Raw genomic sequence first — 22246 nt, forward strand, 5'->3', positions numbered from 1 at the left:
AATGGGTGGCGGGCAATATGCCAACCCGTCGAAGTGGGATGTCGAGGGTTTGTGGGACAATCCCTTTGCAGGGCCTACAAAATGCTTGGCATCACAGGGGCGAGCCAGCGAAGGGCCATCAAGTTGGCCACTGATGCTGCAGAAGTAGCATCAAGGTGGCTGTGGATCAGGAGAGGAGAGGCATGGAGTGTAGGGTAGTAGCGCTACCTGGACATAAGCTGGGACTTGATCACCCCGGCTGGGTCGCCTAGGGGAGGGGGTCTGATTGTTGAAAGACCCGAAACCCCCCGTGATCCTAGGTTACATCACTGATGATATGTCCAGGTGCACCAGACGGTGTATCTAAAATCTATAAATAAATACACATATTATTATATTACATTATCCATTACATAAGGGACTGGTAAAATTTATTTATGTTTAAGTCTCTTATGCTCACCAAGGCTGCATTTATTTGATTAAAAAATATAGTACAACACAGTAATATTGTTAAATATTATTACAATTTAAATAACTCTTTTATATTTTAATATATTTCAAATGAAATTTATTTATGTAATGGCAAAGCTGAATTTTTAGCAGCCTTTATGCTAGTGAAACTTCTTTTTTTTTCAGGATTCTTGAATGAATTTATTTGAAATATACTTTTTTTGTAACATTATAAATGTCTTTACTGTCATAATTAAAATAATTGTTACCTGTAGAAAGAAAAAAACACATCTTAAGCACTCAGAATAAAATAAGTGGACTTTGAACGATTAACTGCTGCTTTGAACTATTACATAATTGTGGCATCCATAAATGTATTATTAAATGTGCATCCCTACTTTGGATCATTTTACAAATTTCTTTTTAACAAATAATTTTTAACAGCTATATGCTATATGCTAGTGAAACTTTTTTCAGGATTCGTTAATGAATTTATTTGAAATATAACTTTTCTTTAACACACATACATACATATTTGCATTTTATATTTTTTTAAGAAATTTGTAAAATGATCCAAAGTGACAGTTAAGACATTTATAATGTTACAAAAAAATTTACACACACACACACACACACACACATATATATATATATATATATATATATATATATAATTATTACTACAAATTAAATAAACCCTAGAATAAGTGTGATGGTGCAAAATTCAGATCCCAAAACAAAGGCTAAATCCATTTTCATTTCACCTGATCCTTCATTTTTCACTGTCCTGCCCAACTAGCGCAGCTCATCCCTCTGCATTTCTACACTTCTCTCCAGAAACTCCTCTGGCCTGCCAAGTTCATCTCCTCTTCCTGCTCGGCATGCTGCCATCGCCTCATGCATACCTTCCACAACTCTGCGCCAGCCAGCACTTTCTGACTTCTTGCCGCCTCTTTTTATTGCTTGCTTTGCAGAAAAACGCTCTGGTTACTAACGTAACCTTGGTTTCCTGAGATAAGGGAACGAGCGTTGTGTTGACACGCTTATGGGGAAACTCCTGTTCACTCTGATACTGAAGCATGATTTGTTCACGTTCGTGTAGCTGCACCAAAAGGGGAGGGGCCTACCTCTCTATAAGGCTGTTCTTAGTGCCATTTCGTCAGAATCTTTCAACTGAAGATACAGTTATCGATTCGCATACAGCCTTTTTAGCACGGCAGCCTACACAACACTCGTTCCCTTATTTCAGGGAACCGAGATTACATGAGTAACAAGAGCATTTCATTTCAAAATGGTCTCTTTCATTGTGCAGAATGAAGCCGGTCTGCGAGCCTAGCCCCAGAGCTCTCTTACTGAGGGCTCCTGTAAGCATGAGCCAATAATGAGACCCAAGTAGTTTAGGCTGAGGACTACATAACATAACCCTCTCCATTTAGGATTAGGTAGAATTAAGTGGACAAAATCCATGCCTGCCGAGCAGGGATGTCCAATTTATAAAACCTTGTAAAGGTAGACCGCGACAACCAGCCAGCAGCCACACAAATTTCACCGATAGAAATCCCGCTGGTTCAATCCCAGGAGGAGGCCATTCCTCTGGTGGATAGTAAGTGATTCAAGTTTTTCGAATGGAAGTTCGCCACACGGGGGAAGGGAACTGACATTTGTGGTAATGAGAAGAGGAGAAATGCTCTTTTGAGTATGTGGGTCCACTGCCACAGCGGTTGTTTGCTTTGGCGCACACTGAGTGAGAAGGACAGGCCCAGCTTGAATGTAACTTCCATCATTCTGTGTTAAGTGGAGGGATGAAGAGAGAGCGCGAGTGCGAACGCAAGATTTCTTTGAGGGAGATCCAGCCTTGGTGAGAACTGACCCTCTCCTCTTCCTCTCTGCATTCGGATCAGGACGACTTCTGATGCTCAGGGTCCAACGTCACTCTGGGGTGGGGACCTCGGCGTTTCGGAAACGGGTAGCGTTTCGATTAATGAATTTAAATTTTGGGGTTAAATTATCCCTTTAATGACAAGCGGCAGCATTCTTAGTACTGTTGTGTCACTTTCAGACCTGCATGCATCTAATATACAGGCAAGCATCTGTTTGTCTCTCAACTGTTCACTTTCACTATAGACATACCCAACTGTGTTTATCTGTAAACTTTGTGTGTTTTTGACAGCATTAGCGCAATCAGACGCGAACAACCCGCAAATTAAATGTTTAACTGGCAAGACTTTAAAACACATGCAAATAATGTACTTTTGTGATAGCAAATAAGTGCAGTGTCCCGTGAGTTTAACTCTACCACAAAGTTAACAATTGATGTAAATATATATGTCACGTTGTACACTATATTGAGATGGAGGCGCCAGAACTGCAACTGATAAAATGTGCGCTGTATAGCACGATACTTCGATATTTCTTCAAAAGTAGATTGTGGAGACATTTTAATCATCCACAATCAAAAATCGTGATATCGCATACCCCTCATATATATGCAAAACAGAATTTAATAGCAAAAGTTGACATAAGCAAACAAGCATCAGTAACGGTCATCGGGTCATTTCAACAATCTAGTAGACAGCTACACTGCAAAAAAAAATTTTTACCTGTCACTTTGATATGCCTTTTTTATTGAAAGGTGCCATGTTCATGTTCAGTATTGCTCTGTACAGCCATGGAAATGTTTTTTTTTTCTTTCTCTCTCTCTCCTGGGCATCACATGTGTTGGCAGGGGTAATGGGAGGTGGATGTGTTCACTGAGATTGTTGGTCAATTTGACAGGCCTTATCTGAGTATAGGTGTTTGTTCAGCTGCTGCCATACGTCTCCACTTGCGCTATTCTCTACCATGAATATTCATACCATCACAGTTGCTACGATGCTGATTTCAAGCCCTATCTATGCATCCACATGCATTACCATTAGTGACTTGAACAGCAAGATGGTTGTTTGACAAAGCAATGAAGTTCACAAGGGCACAACCTTATCACGCTGCTTCAGGACAGAATTAACCTGAACAAAAAAAGACATGAAAAACAGTTCAAGGGGTTTTTACTTCCTTTGAGCTTGTTTTTATCTTAAGTCAACATAAATTGTCATTCACAACTTATTATGCTTCCCCAATGTGACATATTTCTGAGTGAAAAGCGATAGATGAGACAAAAAAAAATGTAGGCTGGAACTTTAATTTAGCAATTTTATCATTCATGCAACCATAGAACATGGCTGCTACAATTACAACATCATGAATTTGATTCCCAAAAAATGTATGAACTGATTAAAAACATATATGGATGCAAAGATAAGTTGGTACAGATAAGCCAATAAATATTTTTATATTATATCCAATGTTAAAAAAGTAAACACATAAAAAATAGGAGAAATAAGCAAGTGAAATTAAATATTTAATATTAACCAATACTGAAATTAAAATGAAAGAGCAAATTAATACATTTTGATGAAAGATTACAAAATCATTTTTACAATTTTTATTTAACTATTTAAATTTTTTAATCAGAGTAAGACCAGGAATACGCATTCAGAAGAAAAGAGTCTCAATTTTGATTTCACGTTGACATTAATGAATTAAAGTTAGAAGAAAAAAAATCAATGGAATCATGTCCTGGCGTCCAACTGTGTAGCTGGTAACATTTAAAAAGGGAAATCATATCAGCTTTATTTTGCGTTCACTCCGTGGCATATCTGCCACATTGCTCATTTACTTATCATATTACACAAATTGATTTTGTCTAAAGGGATCCAGTCAATATGTTTGCTGTTTCTGTGAGTTCATACATCCCACCTGCACTTAATCAATACTCTGCTCATGCACATAATGAGAAAAAAAAAATTCATTAAAGTGCAAATGTTCCCTGTGTGTAATTTCCTCTCTTCCTGCATTTGGCTTATTAGAGAGACTCACATACAATTACATGAGCACTGACCCTCACTGGCTTCACAGGGGAGCCCACTATCCAGTGTGCATGCGAAGGAGAGGAAGAGAGAACACTTTCTAATAAAATACTTGCTGTAGCGGAAGTACACCGGTGAACAGCTCACTGCGCTCTGATTCGGCTTAATAAATGCATAAGGAGAGAAAGCAAGACAATTAACTTCACATATAATGCAATCAGCAATACTCACAGCAGAGAACACATGATTTTTTTTTGGTCTTCAGTGACGTCATCTTTTCTTTATGAATGCCTCATCAAATTGACCAATCACGTGCTGAGTTAGCTCATTCTGAATTATAGTTTGTCTCAGGCAAAAGGACACATCAATTAATTCTTCAAAGTTTAGTGCTCTTTAAAATGAAAGGGCCTTGTAAAAGCTCTTTATAAAAAAAAAATCATCAAAACTAATCTGTAAAAACACAAATAATTTAATACTAAATTATGTGATATATTAAAGGTGACATCGAATCCTCATTTTGCACAAGTTGGTATGATTCTTTTGGGTCTTCATGTAATGTATGTAACATGCTTTAGTTAAAACTCCTCAATGATTGTGTAAAACAACACCCTTTTTACCTGGTTAAAAAACAGCTTTGTTCACAGTGACTCTCTTTAAATGATAATGAGCTGCTCACCCCACCCCTCTCTTCTGTGGGGCATGTCTACACAAGACACATGAATTGCTGCCTTGGACTCTGTATATGGCTTGGATGTGGTCTTATTCAAATAGCTAGCTATCTACATAGAAACCGGCTGCAAACTGAAACAGCTTGCTGGATGACAGAATGCCTCAGACAGCCCATAACAAAACTGGCTGTGTGTTTTCTTTTCAGCTTTTCTGAGGTGGCATACAAGCCAGAAACCTAACTAAATACAAAAAAAAAAAAAAAATCATCACCTGAACTAATTTGGACAAAATTTGCATTGCATCATTTTTCTCACCAAAGGATCCTCTGCAGTGAATGGGTGCCGTCAGAATAAGAGTCCAAACAGTTGTTACAAACATCAGAATAATCCACACAACTTCAATCCAGGAATGTTTTGTGACGTGAAAAGCTGTGTGCGTGTATGGAACAAAACCATCAAGTTTTCAAACTTCAAACGAGTCCTCTCCACTGGAAAAAGTAATCTTGCCTCAGAAGAAAAACATGCACATATCAAGCACTGTTTAGATGCAAAACTGTCCAAAACAGTTCTAAACAAATATGTCAGTGAATTTTGATGTGGGAAGACAGCAGGCGATGGACTTTCACTACAGGAAGCATTATTATGGATTATGGACCGATATTTTTACCAGAAGCAACAGTTTAAAGTTAAAATGCTTACAAACATGACGTTTTTCACTTCACAAGACATTAATTGATGGACTGAAGTCATGTGGACTGCTTGTAGATTACTGCAATGTTTTTATTAGCTGTTTGAACTCTTATTCTGACGGCACCCAGCAAGTTATGATAAATTTCTCCAAATCTGTTGAAGAAACCACTGAAGGAAAAACTCATCTTTATCGGATGACCTGATGGCCGGTAAATGTTCAACAAATTTTCTCTTTTGGGTGAACTATTCCTTTAACAGAATTAACATTTTAACACTGTTAAATCTTTAGAAAATCTCTTTTTTTTATTGCACTGTGCACATTACAATGTTGTAATGCATTTTTTAATTTATTTTATTTATGCACAACAGTATAACATTTTAATATTTGCTATTTATTAGATATCAGCCTTAACATGAAAACAATTACTGGCCTATTAGTATCAGACAGAGCTGAACACCTATTTTCCTGGTTGTCAATCAATAAAAAATATTTACACCATTTTGACTGGACAAAAACTTGCGGTTTGTGCAAATTAGAGGTTTCTTAAGGCTGAAGGTCACACTAAACAGACTGTGCCCCTACAGCTTCATTTTCATTCAAGTCAAATTAAAAATGGCATCTACTCTGACTAAGGTCTATTCCTGCAGTAATTGAACAGGACACTTAGTCTGAACTTTGGTACAACATATATAGTGCCATGAGCTGATGACAGACAGCAACCATTTTGGCCATAGCTAACCTGCAGTGAACACGAGCGTCTTCAATCCACCTGCATCTGCTCATGGGAATAAGAATATGGATTGAGTGGGGAGGTTGCACCCCTGAAGTGACACAGGTTACCATGTCAATGCAGTGATAGTGAGACAGTCATTAGAAAGGCAGTATCAGTGGGTGGCATCTACACCTCCAGCAGAATGACACATTCAGCATCACCTCTCATTGAGCTCACCGTGTGAGATGCCTCAAATGAAGACTTTCTGCACTGGATAGTAGGGGTGGATATTTCGGTCATTTTGTCTGCTCTGCGCTTTTGGGTAATTGTTCATACAGTATGTGCACATGATGAGTCACACATCAATGTTTTTTCAGCCTCTTGTTCCATCAGAATTGCTTCAAGATGGCATGTCAATTTAAAAATAGTTTAAGATATTTAAAAAATTTAGGTTTTTACAGATTTTTGCTGATACTAATCAGCTGATAATTATTATGGGCAATAACCAATAAACAACCTATTAAAAATATTATATTATTGTGTACATAAATTTTAAATAAAACAAAAAAAAAAAAAAATGTAGATAATGTTATAATGTAGAGTATAAAAAAATTAAGGTTTGCTAAAGATTACATTTAACAGGATAATTCAAATATACAGTTTTTGTAAAAGACCAACTCTAAAGTGAACATTAGATTACAGGAAAGGTAATGGAAATGTACAGTACATGAAACAGGTGAAAAAGGCATGCAGAGTTAAATATGCAACATCAACAGATATCGATTAATAGATAAATGATTCATTAGTTAATAAAAAGAAAAGGAAAAAATCATTAACACTTTACAATAATGTAATTTGTTGATAAAATTAGTTCATGTGTTAGCTATAGCAATGAGCAATGTTTTTGACAGCATTTATAAATCTTTGATAACGTTAGTTAATAAAAATACAGTTGTTCATTGCAATTCACAGTGCATTAACTAATGTTTTATTATTTGACACAACTTTTGATTATTAAAAAAAATGTTGAAATTAACATTAACAAGAATTAATAAATAGTGTAGTATTGTTTGTTGCAAGTTATGTTGACTATTGTTGTGAACTACTGTAAAAAAAAAAATTAAACAATATTGTAAAGAGTCATCTCTAATATCAGCAGATAACTAGCTGGGTTTTCATCACCCTGCTTTTAAGCGCATTTTGAAGTATCCCATCAGAATCGAGTGATGGAAACGCTGAATTTCAAATTCACAATTGCCTTTATTCACAAAAAAGTTTTTACGCTTGCTTGAGGTGGTTTTTGACTTGTGCGAAAAAGGGTTAATGTGAATAATGGGAGATGGAAATGCATTTTGCGAATAAATTCCTCCAAACGAATCAAAAAAGTAATGTGACTTTGCGCTATGGGATGGTAAATCCTGACTAACCAGCGGACCGATCTTGTTCCACAGCATCTGAAATGTTGTTATTTGGTCATTCGGAAATGCCCGAGCAAAGTCTGTCATCAAAGTATTTCTGTATTGCCTCCCAGAGCTGTTAAAACAACAGTGTTTCCAAACAGCAGCATCCACCTACGAAAGCGATAACCACATTCATTGTGTTTCGTCTGCTCGTTCTGAGGTGCAAGTAATTTATTATATAGGAAAATTATTATATTCAGTATCTTCTCCTACTTTTCTTAGTGATGTAAAGTGCCAGTTTATCAGGAAGTGATGATTTTTTTCTCTCTGACTCGTTGGATGGAAACTGTGCTTGTTCACAAATGTTTTGTGCGATATTCCAATTTTGTGCATAAGTTAAATTCGCAACTTTGGATGGAAACCCGGCTACTGATATGATACAGATATATTGTTCTTCCAAACCGATATATGCATTTTGAAATTCAATGAGATGTACACAAACGATAATAAAGGGAAAAAAAGAGTGATGCACCAATTGAATTTTCTTGGCTGATTCCAATTTCCGATATTTTTGTAAAGAGACAGGATAGTCTGTGCAAGACGTGATATTTTATTTGTATGCAGAATGAGGCGAAGTGAACATCACAGAGCACTCAACACTCTCATGTAGTGTATATTTCATTCATACTTAAAGGCGGAGGGAGCTCTCCTGCAGAAATTCAAAGACAGACTAACTTATGACATGCCAGGAAATCCCTAATATGGACAAAAGCATTCAGCTATTGTTGTATAAGCTGAATAAAAGCAGAAACGTTTTGATTGATGAAACGTAAAGTCAATAAACACACAATTGTGACAATATATGGTTTATGTGTGCTTTTCAAGTCATCTCTAGATAATAAATAAAGTATTTGAAAATACTGTGCTAATGTGTGAAATATCTGTGAAATAGCATATATTACAGTATAGAAACTATTCTACCTTATTCTCTGATAAAAATGGGAAAAAAAGTGTTTGCAGTTTATAAACAAATCATAAAATTTTCATTAGGAATAATATAAGAAAAATATTATAGAATACAAATTATTGGTTATTGTCCAGCAGTGTATTTAATTTCTTAGCCCATTTAAAGTAAGAAATAAGAGAAAAATAAAACGTTAATTTAAAAAAAAAAAAAATTACATTTGACATTTCTGTCGATGGCTACACCCCTGATCAGAATCATTCTCGTGCAAAAGATTTTGGTGGCCGAGTTTCAGTGCTGCCCTTGTTATTTTCGTTATTGATATTTTAATCAGGCTTCTTGGCCAGTCAGGCAAGTAAAATTCTCTCTTGTTTGCCTTTAAAAAATCTACTTGTCCCAGACAAGCGTTAATCGAGCCCTGTGGCCAAAACGGACCAGCTCGGAATCGGCAGACTGGCCGGCCAGACACTGGTCTGGCCTGATCATGCAGAAAATCATCTAATTCATGCATCTCTAGAAAAAAGGTAGCCTATTTTACACAACATTTACTCAGTTCATTTTCATTCAAACATTTACTCAAAATTCAATTTACTCAAAAAAATTTAATTGGTTACCATCCACTGACAAAGCAGTCTGTCAAACTGTTTCAATCAAATTTTTACTGTGGAGATAAACACCAATCGGCTAAGTGGACAGACATTCCTGTCCCCTACAGCAGATATAAATGTCTAAAGCTCCTGTAGCTTATGATCAGCATCCAAACCACATACAGTGGAGTCACACCATCTCTGCTGTCCTGTAGTGAACCACAAACCAAAAGCCCAAGCCAGAATGCTGTGGTAAAAACATGATCCACTCCAGGCTCAACAGGAGAGAGATGATGAGTGCTATGAGGACACATCTTACACAACACAGCCCTGTATGAGAGGACTGATCATGTCCATTTTTCTCACTCTCACTCTTCTCTCACATTCTCTCTCGCTCTCTCCTTCAAAACTTAATATAGGAGGCAGAATGTGGTTTCCCTGTAAGTGGGTTATGTGGAGCTTCAAATAGACATAGCCGACAATGAGGAAGACCCAAGTTCATTCTCCCCGCTGTCTTTAATGCTCTCAAACTTCTCTGCAAAGCAAGCATGTCAAGAAAAACTATGAGAACACTATTATTACTTCATGAATATAACCAAAGCAATTTAGCTCTCCTGACTCTGGTTCAATTACATGTCTGGTGAAGAGGTGACTCCCATTGTTCCTGAAACGGATCCTCCTGACAATGTATTAAAACTCTCCCCTGGACAAAATGAAGAACTGCTTCATGTTCACATATGACCATAAATTATTCTAGTCTAATTGAAAGTTTAGCACACAGAGCTTATGACAGTGATACCATTATAAGGACATATCATGATATGCTGTTATATAATGCCATCACTGGCTGAAAATGTATTTAAATGAATGAATCTTGGAATTTTTTTAATAATTTGAATCATTCCAGCTTCAGCATTAGCATATTTTTAAATGTAGTAACATAAAGTAATTATATGTAATGGAAAACGTCTTTTTCATCAATCACACAGGCCTTTTCTCTATTTTTAACGTATCCTATGCAAGGTTTTTCCAGTATTCATTTTTACAGTAAACATCCAAATAAACTTTCTGCCCATCAAAGCAAAGTAATAATATTTGCACCACATTTTCCTTTAATATGAGTATGTCTTAATCATGAGTATGTCATGAGTATCTCATGTTTATGATAAACTTTAAATGTGCTTCACAACTGAATTACTCAGTGCAAAGTGCAAAATCTGTACAACCTATTTATATTCTTCCAAGAATTTCAGACAGAAATTCACATCCAAGCACTCAGAATTGATGGTAATTTTGCCTTAAATTCCCAACTAGCCCTACACAAATCAGGTATTAATTTAGTTAAGTGAAATTGAAGTGACGTGTGGCCAAGTATATGGTGACCCATACTCGGAATTTGCGCTCTGCGTTTAACCCATCCAAGTGCACACACACACACCGTGAACACACACTTGGAGCAGTGGGCTGCCATGTGCTGCGGCTCCCAGAGAGCAGTTGGGGGTTCGGTGCCGTGCTCAAAGGTCTCACCTCAGTCTCACCTAAGTTAGACCATCTTCCCATAGCACTTTAAAGCAGTTTACAATTGTGTCAAACTCACTAGACTCCAGATACTTAGACAATCAAAAGAAAAATCCCTTATATATTATATGTAAACATAAAATACCATTAAGTACTTCTGTTAATTAACTGCAATTAAGTCATCAACTAAGCTATAACAGGTCATTTTTGACCCATGAAAAATCCTGTCTATAAAATTATATTCTTAAGTCACTGACAGTACCCAGCACTACTTTTAGCAATTTTAAAATATTTCATGCAACAATGTGTCATTAGCAGACAATGATAGACAATGCAAAGTGTCAAGGACAAGCAGAGGAAAAATAAAACCGAAAGATAGAGTGTCAAGACGCTGTGTCACCGCCTCAATTTCACTATCTCATCTCCAGCTCTGTCTAGATTTAGTGCTGTTTTTCTCACTTTGACACTGAGTATTATGCCATATGAAAACAGGTATGAGAATGGCATGCATGTAAACTGTCTTGTTACAACTGCCAGGAGAAATGCAGATGACGCATCTCCTGAAATTAATTACCTCCACTGCAACCTCAAAACATCAAACTATGATGTCAAAGGTTGACAACATTCTTGAAATTACTTTCCATTTTTAATTTGTCTTGTTATTAATCACTGTCACCTACAAACAAAAAGCAACCAAAATCAGACTAAACTTCAAAGATGCATGCCTTTGTAGCACCGCAAAATCTTTACTTGTACAATATGCAGTACATATTTGTATTATCATATTGTTTTGCAATAAATAAACGCATTTTTCTAATTCTTGTTTAAATGTTTCCTCTAGTAAGTTTAGGTCATTAGGTTAAAATACTTAAACTATTATGAAACATGACTAAGAACAAAATACAGCATTTCTATAGAAATACTGAGTTTTATCCAACCTTTGATTTCTTGAAGTATTATGAGATCAATTTAAGGGCATCACTGGTTAGTAAACAATGTCCAAGCATGATTCATTTACTATCATGAGTGCAATCTAAAAGCAACTCTATGTCCAATCTGCACACTTCTCCCCTTTAACAACCAAACCAAACCAAACTCTCACCACCAGCTGTAAAAGCTTGGAGTGACGTTCTTGGAGAGTAGGTTTAAAACAGCTTTACTATCATGTTGTGTAAGAAAACCTGAGCAGTATGATGAAATCAGTCAGAAAGGTTACACAGAGAGCCCCTCATTTCATTTTGCCAGGCTTTTACCAACACGCCGCACACACACTTCTTTCTGTAGAGTGCGAAGCGCCTGTTGACTGATGACCCCCATGAGGGCCACTCATGTAGTGCATAAAAGCACAGGTGCCCCCTAATGGGCCTGAGCAGCTTTTCTCAGGGACAGCCATCATTAACAAAATTATACACGTTTAAAGTGGACAGCTGCCAACCGAACAGAAACTAAAGGAACTATAGTTTAAACATTTTAAAATAGTATAAGTAATTACAATCAAATTTGAAATCAGAAATCACTGCTAATCTCACAGCATATATGATGCATGCAACATTACCAAATCAGTCAATGTGCATCACATATACGAACGCAAAAACACCAAGCGACTTTTACTGCATTTTGTCTAAATCACAGTAAGTCGACCCCGCATTGAACCCAAAAGTTCTCTGATAATAGGCATGTGATGATGAGAAGGGATTTAGAATACAAAATTACATAAAATGATCATTTACAAAATAATATTCCCTGGAATTTCATAATCTCACAAGATTTATGCAGTTAAGCCAGGATAGCATAAAAAAAAAATAAAGAACAAACCAAAACTAATGCAACTAAGTGAAAACCTGGTGCATTTGTTCTTATGCACCATTTGTAATGGAACATGCTGGATGTCACCGGTGTCTCAAAACTCACAGGCACGTGCAGCATTTTTGGACATTATAGGTGTGTTCTGGGTCAGCTGAATTGGTGCTTTTGAATACTGCATATGCATATGATGCCCAGAAATGCTGTCTAATAGGTCCACTGCACTTACACAGGGATGAAATTCATTTAAAGGGACAGTTCACCTAAAAATTTTAATTCTTTAAATCATTTATTCATGTTGTTCCAAACCTGTATGACTTTTGTTCCTCTGTGGAAATATAGGCTGTCATACTGGCTAATATTCTGCCTAACGTCTCCTTTTGTTTTCCACAGAAGAAAGAAAGTCATAAGAGTTTGAAGCAACAAGAGGGCTTAACATGAATCATTGATAACTGTCCTTTTAATCACTTAAATGCAACCACAAAACTAAATCAATATCGACCATGTGCTGTCAACTTCAGTGAGTCAATGGAAACTGCAGAATATAATTTGAGATCAATCAACACATATAATGCACGTGACCAAATCTAAAGACAGAATAAAAGCTTCAAATTGCAATAAAAAGCTAAAACTTTAACTTTAACATCATGCATTAATTATTTTACATCCGCTTAAAAGGTAAAGAACTGTCACATGAAGTATTGCATGTGCACAACCAGTCTGAAATAATGATTCGGCAGATTGAAGATGCCGAGAATGACCACGCCAGATGCAACGTTATCTACAAATATAGGCTACCTGTAAAAAGGGACAGAATGTTCTGGATGGTCCCAGTTGAGCATCCTTGACTTAAGACGGGGAGACGCATCCGCACGCGCTGATGTTAAGCATTTTCCTCATCACATTAAACATCTTGAATGTAAGCTTGCTGGAATTCACCAAGTTACACTTATACCGAATGTTTACATGTACGGATTTGCACATCTATCTACTTTCGTTCCGTTAATTAAGTTTAAAGAGCGCCTACTCACCTTACAGGTCGCACACAGATGCAGTCAGTCTCGCGTCCTGCCCGAGCTCAACTCAACCCGTGAGAAATCTTGACCGCACATTTCCAAATTTCCACCAGCGCCATCCAGCGCCACAGCCAATACATGAAGATCTCGCGATAGCGAAGATCTCTGTGCATGCAGTTATCGCGATAACAGGGTTCCCCTCGTATTGAGGACCGATTTGCTACCATCTGCTGGAGCTAGTTGGTACTGTACGTCAGAATGCCATTACGTAACCGGTTTTGGTTTTGTGTAGAGAGGCGTGAATTCTGAATAAAGCAGCTTTGTGTGATCGCAGGCTAACATTGTTTAATGATCACACAAAAAGCAAACAAAAGAGTGGCTGGTGGTCTATAACTGGCACTTCCCACGAAATGAGTAGAAGTAGGTCTTAAAACTCTAAAAAATTAAGTAGCCTACATTGTGTACATCTTCACCAAAGTATCAGTGAAAGGACGTGCTTAACGTTGAGAAAAAGTTATTTGTCCACCTCTGGACAAGTTAAACATACAATAAAGTTAAACGACATATCTTCTGTTTTATTATCAAATGCAAATATTGTTGTCATTTAAAAAAAAAATGTTGCACATTGAGACTAAATTAAACTATCACTCAGTATATGATTTTAAATGGTAAATACATTAGAAAAGGGCACAAGCAAAAAAATTAAAATAAAATAAATGTTCCATTTAAAATGAGCAACTTTTCATGCTTTGGTAATTTTATGTTAGATAAAATGTTTTTAATATATATATGTGTATTTTTATGTAATATTTGTTTTTATTTTTATTTGTTTGTTTGTTTGTGTAATGTAAGATCCTTTGAACTCTATTTGTGGACAATTCCAGCTCTTAAGAATGTGAGGATCAGCTGCTAAATCAAAGATGAAAAATATTATTAATAAAGTACACAGACAGATGGCTTCCTTATGTAAGAAACCAGACCATATTCTGTTTAGGGATAAATGTTTATTTTAGTGCTAGATCATTTTTGCTTATTATTTAGTGTATATATGTTTATCATAAATATCAGTGCAGTCAATCAGGCATAATGTGTCTGGTAACAACTGAATCAGCTAATCACAACATGCAGTGACGGGTTTCCAAAGTAAACAGCACACAAAACAATAGGAGAAAAGGCAAAGATGATTCCATTCTCTTGCAAATATGAATCGGTCATATTTTTTGGGTGTGAGTGCATAAGGTCCCTGTTTGTGTATGTGCTTACACATGTGTACTTGGCCTTCACGATAGAGCATGTATGTTGTTTTTTTGTGTATATTATTACATGTCTTTGTTGTTCACATATAATGGGCAGTTTTCTTAGAGGTCGTCAGTCTCTCCATCAAAGGGGATGTTTTCCAGCTCCATGTGGATGTAGCTGTGCTCCTCATTGCACGTCCAGCCGATCGGAGTGCGGTTGAAAGAAGGCCGACAGCATAGGTTATATTGCAACACAGACACTTGCTGTGGCTCCTCATCGGTCACCTTGACCTCTTGGGGCTCAAAGGTGACAAGACGAGAGGCCTTCTCAAATCCTCCAAAGGGCAGAGCCGTCTTTTGGACATAAAGAACAAGAAGTTGATCGGGTAAAGCATAACTTCTAGTAGCTTCTGTGTAAAATGAGTTTCTTTTTTACTCATAAGTTGGGATTTTGAAAAAATGCTATTAGTACCTGTTGAAACTCTTGTACTTGAGAAGTTCCTTGTGAACTTGAGGCCCCGGCATTTTCAACTTCATGGTTTCTTTAAGTTCCTCATCATCTTTCATAGCACGTTCCCATGGTGAAACATATGTTTTAACATACTCAAGTTGTCTCTTTTCCTTCTCTGCCTCAGCATTTACTTCCTCTACCATAGAAGAACAGAAAAACAAAAATCAAAATATTAGTTACGAAACATTAATTCCATGAATGCTTTCCCTGCTGTGATAAATATTACATGTTGCATAAACTCGTCTAAGGTGAGATTTACCTTGAGGTGGCTCTGGTTTGGGAGATGGTTCAGGTGAAGTGGCCATTTCACATCCCAGAGAAGGAGCCAGGTTCTGGAGGTTTAGTTCAAAGGCGTGAGGAACAAAAAGAAGATCATTCTGCTATACTGTATTCTGCTCATTTAACATTGCTTTAATTTGAGAAGTATGTAATGACATGTGATATTCTAATATAACAAAATCATTCTCACAACGTAAAATAATACTTCACTTGTTTATATGATAAGCAGCCATGCAATACGTATTATAATTGTGTTCATTGTTGCAAAACAAATCCTTTCAGCTTTATAGAAGACCCTTTAGCTGCATGTCGGGGTTTTGATCCCACTGTCAGATTTTATTTTGTGATCCTGATATCATGGAATCACACTATAAACTGTTTCCTATCAAAGCTTTTGCTCTTCTCATGCTTCTTTTTCTGACCAGGTTCTCGTCACTGATGATGTATTTCTCCACCCTCTGCTGTCTCATCTTGAACATTTTGGAGCCCTTGTTCTTCATGAGGGACAGCTCCTCCAACATTACATCTTTAGGGGCTTTGATTTTGGTCCCCAAGTCCAGTTCAGCAGCTTCAAGATCCTCATCTTGCTGGTCTGGTCAAGATAAGTGTTGTTGGGAAGGAAAAAGGAAAAATCGGTGAGAATCAACGCCATGTCCCTTTAAAGTCATTAAACTGACTTTGAAATGTAGATGGAATTGACAGCACTAAACATTTGCTAGTGTCTAAAAGAACCATGAAAAAAAATTATTGTGAAAAAGGGGTTTTATCTATTATGTAGGACAGAAGCCCTGCACTCTTTCGGTTTAATTATATTCCTTCCCAAATTTAATATCAGCTATTAAACCTGGATTCAAGCCACATCCAACACCAAAGAGAAGGATGCTGTGCTGAGCACTGCTTGCATTACTTTGTTAATCAGATCCTTGGCCCAGCTTCAGCAGTATGCGTGTGTGTGTGTGTGTGTGTGTGTGTGTGTGTGTGTGTGTGTGTGTGTGTGTGTGTGTGTGTGTGTGTGTGTGTGTGATTGAGCTTTGGGAATTGCAAAAAAATAAAAAATAAAGAAACTTATTTATAATTTATACAGAGAAAATTGAGGGCCATGATTAAGCTTTTACTGCTATGCAAATATTTAAACCAACAGCGACCTTGGTTTCAAACAAATAGTTCAATAAACAAAAACTAAATATTGAGTAGCATACATATTAGACACACTATTGTTAGTTTCTTTGAGTATTTTTGCTCCACCATTGAAAAAAAGTTCCAACTAGAGTCAAAGAAAAATCTAATTTTATGTGTCTCAGAGCAACACAATAATTAATGAATGTGTTTTTGAACAAATTGGTTGAATGAATGATTCAATGACTCACTCATAAAGACAGTGACTGCATCTGATAAGGTACTTTTAAAGAAGTAATTACTTTGTGACTGTCAGTCTACTTTTTATGTACTTCTCAGAAATGTGCTTTATGTACTTCTCAGAAATATACTTGAAATGACATTTAAGTATACTTGACTTATACTTAGAAAAGGTCTAAATATATTTGCGCTATACTTGTGCTCCAGGAATGCATGTTTTCATTGTTATACTGTAGGGGGCGATATTACACACCTTCTGTACAGAATTTCCAAAACACAAGTGAAGAAGAAACCAAAACAACAGATGCCTCCACCTGTAATCTGACACGATCAGACATAAAACAGCATCAAAACTGTGTAACGCTATGGGATAAAATGTCGACCCATGAAGAGGTAATGACTGTCAAGCTTTGGGGTGTTGATCAACTCCATCTACGTTTTGATTATCATTCTGAATCCAAGTCATAGTATTTTTTTTCCAGCTTTTTGTTCAAAATGTTGTTTCTTTCTTTTTTTTTCTTTCTTTCTTTCTTTCTTTCTTTCTTTCTTTCTTTCTTTCTTTTTATGAAACTTATAAACACATGCAAGTGTTTATAAAAAAGAAGGCATGACACTAGAATAAAATATTATTCAAATACCTAGTTCATTCTTTTGATGTTTTGTATGTTCAGATATTCATATAACAATATATGTACAAATTAATACCTAAATAGGGACATAGTACAATAGTTAAAGTATGGTGTAAAGTTCACTTAAAGAAAACTTATGAGTATACTTGCAGTATAAAACTACTAAACTAGTAGTTTTCTGAGACTATACTTCAAGGTGTACTAAAACTGCTACAAGTATTTAATTAGTAAAATATCAGTATACTTATAAGTACACTTTTAGTATAGTTGCAGTACAAACATAAAACATAGATGTAAACTAGTTGTGCACTCAAAGTTTACTACTGTTATACTTACTGGTATACTTTCTATGTACTAGAAAGTGGGCCAATTTAGTCCCAATGAGTACTGAAATAGTACACTTACAAGTATACTACTAGTACACTGATATTTGTATACTTACTACATAAAGTATACTTAAAAATATACTTGAACTTTACTTACATATACTTAATTAAATAAACTTGAAGTATACTTCTTTTTGGTAAGGATGAATGAGCGGAGTGATACAAATAATATAATAACTAGAACTAAATGTTTGTATAAACAGTTTTAACACATTATGGAAAACACTGTATATTTGTCCCAAAATGTTTATGCGTGACAATCTGCTGAAACAGACTGAAGTGAAATTATTTTAAGTTAAGTGGCTTGAAATCTCTTCTGAACAGCTCTTCATATTGGCAATAATTTTGCTGTTAATTTATTTGGCTCTGAAACGCTAACCGCAAGAATGCTGTTCTGTAAACAAACTGCCAATTATGAGCACACTGCCAAGCAGATGAAGTGGGAGAATCTAGTACACTAAGCATGCCTTCACACACAGACAAATGAATACACAGCACCTAATAACTGAGCTGCTCATTAGAGGAGAGCTGTGAAGTCGCACAGTTTGACAATGTCTTTGAGATTTCCCTCTCTTTAGCAGAATAATTGGCCAGCTACATACTGCATAGGCTAACCACTCATTACACTAGTCTTCATATGATCAAGGTATTTTTTTCTATCAAAGCGGGGATGAGTAATTCCATCACAACAGCTCCTCAAATTATGGGAATTGATAGCCCATGACTCCAACACAAATAAGAACATTATAACATGCTGGTCTAGTTTAAATGTGACATTTCACTGAATCTAATGACAGTGCATTAAAAAAAATTCAAACTGTGATTATTCTTAGAAAGTGAGACCCAGCCACTCATTAAAGTCGGTTGCAATATAGCTGTGCATTTATGCCAAGCGTGTACATTCTCTCTTTTTGAAGCTCTGGTTCAATAGACATTGACAATAATTTAAGTGTCCTTCAGTGGGGATTTACGCTTCAAGGAGAGCCTGGATGTTATTTGCCATTTCTCTGGCTCTTTATGTTGACACCGGACACCAATGAGGGCTTTGGTGATTAAGTGTGACATTTACAACACTCATCTGCTCATTACAGGATATCTCGAGCATTCAACCAGTGTTATGGTGTGTGTATTTCTACTACATATGTGTACATGTGACACAAAGAGACGCCACTGACCATGTTGTGAGATGTTTGAGAAATCTGTGATGATTTTCGAAGGCTTCTTCATCTTGTTGGTTGGAGCAGGTGTTTCAGAGACAGGCATCGCTGCAGTCTGAGGGAGGAAATTAAATCTGAAATAAACAGGTAGGGGAAGATGGGAAAAGATGCCACGTGCATTCACTGATAAGTTGTAATATATCATGCATCACTCAAAATAATATTATAGGGAATCAGAATGATAAAATAAAAGAGTAAACCTAGCCAAAAAATATATGAAATCCATTTTATATAATTTTAATGATTTCTTTTAATGAAATTTGTAATAGTCTTATAATTTTCAAGTCTTATTTCTCAACTTAAATTAACTAAAAAAAAATGCAACAACATGCCACTAGGGGCCTCCTGCCCCAATTCACAGGGGCTTATTTTACCCCAGGAGTCTCACTTTAACTTTCAGTTTAATATAAACATATCAAGCAATCAATAAATAATAATATTTATTACATAACATAAATGCTTTTAACCCTACATAACATTATTATTATCTTGTGCCATCTACCCTATTTACACACTCCAATGTTTAGGTTTGTTTCTTATTTTTTAGTTAACATTAGAATTGTGTTATTTTATTTTTTTTGTCTGTTTTTGACATCTAAAATATTTCTAGATCTAGAATGGCTTTGTAATCTAGAATATTTTATTTATTTATTATTATTTTTTTGACTAAATATTTAAAGTGTCTGATTAACTCTAACATTGCAACATAAAATGCATATTTAAATTATGGTCACTTGGTAAAACTTTAAATTCCAACACAGACACCGGTCTCTTGTTGCAAAGTGGGGTATTTTTGTTTAAGCACACTAAATGCAAATTCAGCAAATTCCTCAAACGTCCTGCCGAAGCGTTGCAATGGTAAGCTTGAAGTAGTCTGAACGACATTGAACAGATTTCTACATTTGAACCTACCAAAAAAGTAAACAAATGAATAATAATAATTCAGTGAGGACCTCAGAGTTAACTCATTATCAATGACATAAATACATTTAAGTAGGAGAGTGTGAGTTATTTTTTTATTTGTGTTTATATATAATTGATTTATCATTTTATATGTTTACGTGAAGACCATCCAGTGCTATGTCAGTGTTTATTAGATATGTGTGATTTATGATATGCAGCTAGAGGCAGCTCTATCCAAGAACAACATATATTTTTACAGTTTGCAAACAATAAATAATCTCACCATACTCTAACCCCTCACTACTGTCCAGATTAAGAGCTCATTATAACATTTTATCACCTGCATTTCTCCCTGTGCAATCAGGAAAGCCAAACAGCACAATGATACCTCTTACCTGTGACCAAAGAATCAATGTTTCAGAAAACAAATCAAACCACAGTTTGAATCAAAGGTTCCCAGGAGAACTGTTGAGGTTAACCCTGTTTCTTAGGGTTGGCTAGGATTCCACCAACTACTGCCCTCTTCAACATCCCAGAAAGAGTGAAATCCTAGCAGCGTTTCGGACAGGAGGTCTTTGGGGAGTGGGGAGGGGGGTGTAGTTCAGTGTGTTACAGACAGCACAGGGACAGACCGAGCTGATGGTGAGGAGATACTTTTCTTGCAGTTTTTGGTCTAAATATAGCGCAACGAAGAGCAAGATGTTTCCAGAGAGGATCCGTAAAAAGAATCATTAAAACCCTATTCTTATCTCAGTCACTTACCCTCAGTGTTTTTCATATGTTTTTGATTGCATATTGCCATTTTTAAAAAATGAACTGAACTGTTCTTGAACATTGCACTTTCAACTTATTTTTAAACAAATTTGTGCAATTTCATTACATCTAACTTTGTCTTTCACAAAATTTTAGGTAAGATACTGCTAATATTGTTCATGCTCTGATTAAAATATTTCAGTAACATTGCAGCAATTCGTATAATGTTTACTCTGTCAACAATATTTATCAATTTTGTACATTTATTGTAATATTTTATTGCACACCTATCTCTTAACACAGTAAGTCTTGTATCACATTATTACACTATTTGTTTTGTTTCAATGGGAATAATGGTTTAAATCATTTCCTTTTGTTGTTGTAAATTCATAAAATGGTATTGTTGCTATTATTTACAGTTTGCATTTCACAAGTTTAGAACCAGTAGAGTTCACTTTAATATGCACATGTTAAAAAAAAAAAAGAGCCTTTCACAATGAATCCGCTGAATGTCAAAAACACACACGCACACACACACACACAGAGAGTGTGCATCTTTTAAGGAAGAGCATACAACATAACTCACTTGATGTAACATTTTACAAATCACAGGGTCAGGAAATTCATATCCATGTGTCTGTTTTCCTTATAACCACACTGCTTAAAACAGGCTGTATTTAGTTGGTCTCAAACCGGACAGGGACGCTGAGAGGAGCACCTGCAGTACCGTGTATCACCAGCACGAGCGCCTAAAGGGTGAAAGAATGTCGCTCAAGACAGAAATACAGACTTGTGGCTAAAGTTAGCACCTGATATCTTGTGACATATGATGGTGGGGTATAGACCAGAGGGTCAGAAGGCAGTTCACCTTATGAGTGGAGGTAAGATTATACTGCCAAAGCTAAGCTGTGTAAAGTTATGCACAACAGTAGAAATTAAGTCCTACCTTTAAGAACCTGAATATAGGCATGACATTACGATTCATTTTACATGATAAAATATATACATAAAATAAAGTTTTATATATATTTGTACATGATAAACATATAAAAGTATTACTTGTTATGTGCACTCTTCGACAAATCGTGTGACCAGACAAGCCTTTCAGTCAGTGTGGTGAACTCGAACTACTTCATATTCAATATCGCGCAACAGCGCCACTCAGAGGGTGTTAGGTTTACTGCATGTCCTTCAGCATAGATGACGTTGTAAAAATTCCATAAAAGTAAATACATTATTTTATATGGAACTCAGTGCTCTAAACCAGTGGGCATGACCATT

General features: G+C 36.1%; 2 protein-coding genes across 10 annotated transcripts in view; both read right to left on the minus strand.

Moving 5' to 3' along the window:
• The window catches only part of LOC109078504 (inactive ubiquitin carboxyl-terminal hydrolase 54-like), a 128899-nt gene extending 114954 nt beyond the window's left edge, over positions 1-13945 (minus strand). For 4 of the 8 annotated variants that reach the window (XM_042767691.1, XM_042767694.1, XM_042767693.1 and 1 more), the window contains exon 1: positions 13709-13944. The gene's annotated coding sequence lies outside the window, so the exon portion shown is untranslated. Of the gene's footprint in view, positions 1-13708 lie in introns of all 8 variants that reach the window. The other 4 variants (XM_042767697.1, XM_042767695.1, XM_042767700.1 and 1 more) reach the window with 4 other exon arrangements.
• A 1068-nt stretch (positions 13946-15013) lies between these two features.
• On the minus strand, positions 15014-20801 carry LOC109099757 (myozenin-1-like). 2 transcript variants are annotated; one of them, XM_042767703.1, is made up of 6 exons: positions 20608-20801; positions 19268-19383; positions 16144-16313; positions 15702-15786; positions 15404-15578; positions 15014-15285 (listed from the first exon to the last, which is right to left on the minus strand). In XM_042767703.1, exons 2-6 carry the CDS (start codon positions 19353-19355, stop codon positions 15213-15215), a joined length of 591 nt encoding a protein of 196 aa, XP_042623637.1. In that variant the 5' UTR covers positions 19356-19383; positions 20608-20801; the 3' UTR covers positions 15014-15212. The 2 variants fall into 2 exon arrangements, with proteins under 2 accessions (XP_042623637.1, XP_042623635.1); XM_042767701.1 differs by having other exon boundaries at positions 19268-19364; positions 20608-20800.
• Between the last annotated feature and the right edge of the window lie 1445 nt (positions 20802-22246).

Source organism: Cyprinus carpio, chromosome A12 (assembly GCF_018340385.1).
Source record: "Cyprinus carpio isolate SPL01 chromosome A12, ASM1834038v1, whole genome shotgun sequence".
NCBI lineage: Eukaryota > Metazoa > Chordata > Actinopteri > Cypriniformes > Cyprinidae > Cyprinus > Cyprinus carpio.

Bases quoted from the DNA above. Each gene is read 5' to 3' on its own strand.
- LOC109099757 (XM_042767703.1), bottom strand. From the start codon at position 19,355: ATGCCTGTCTCTGAAACACCTGCTCCAACCAACAAGATGAAGAAGCCT. The intron at 16,314-19,267 runs GTCAGTGGCGTC...TATCTTGACCAG, and splicing joins CTCAAACATCTCACAACATG to ACCAGCAAGATGAGGATCTT. The intron at 15,787-16,143 runs GTCAGAAAAAGA...CACGCCTTTGAA, and splicing joins TCATCAGTGACGAGAACCTG to CTAAACCTCCAGAACCTGGC.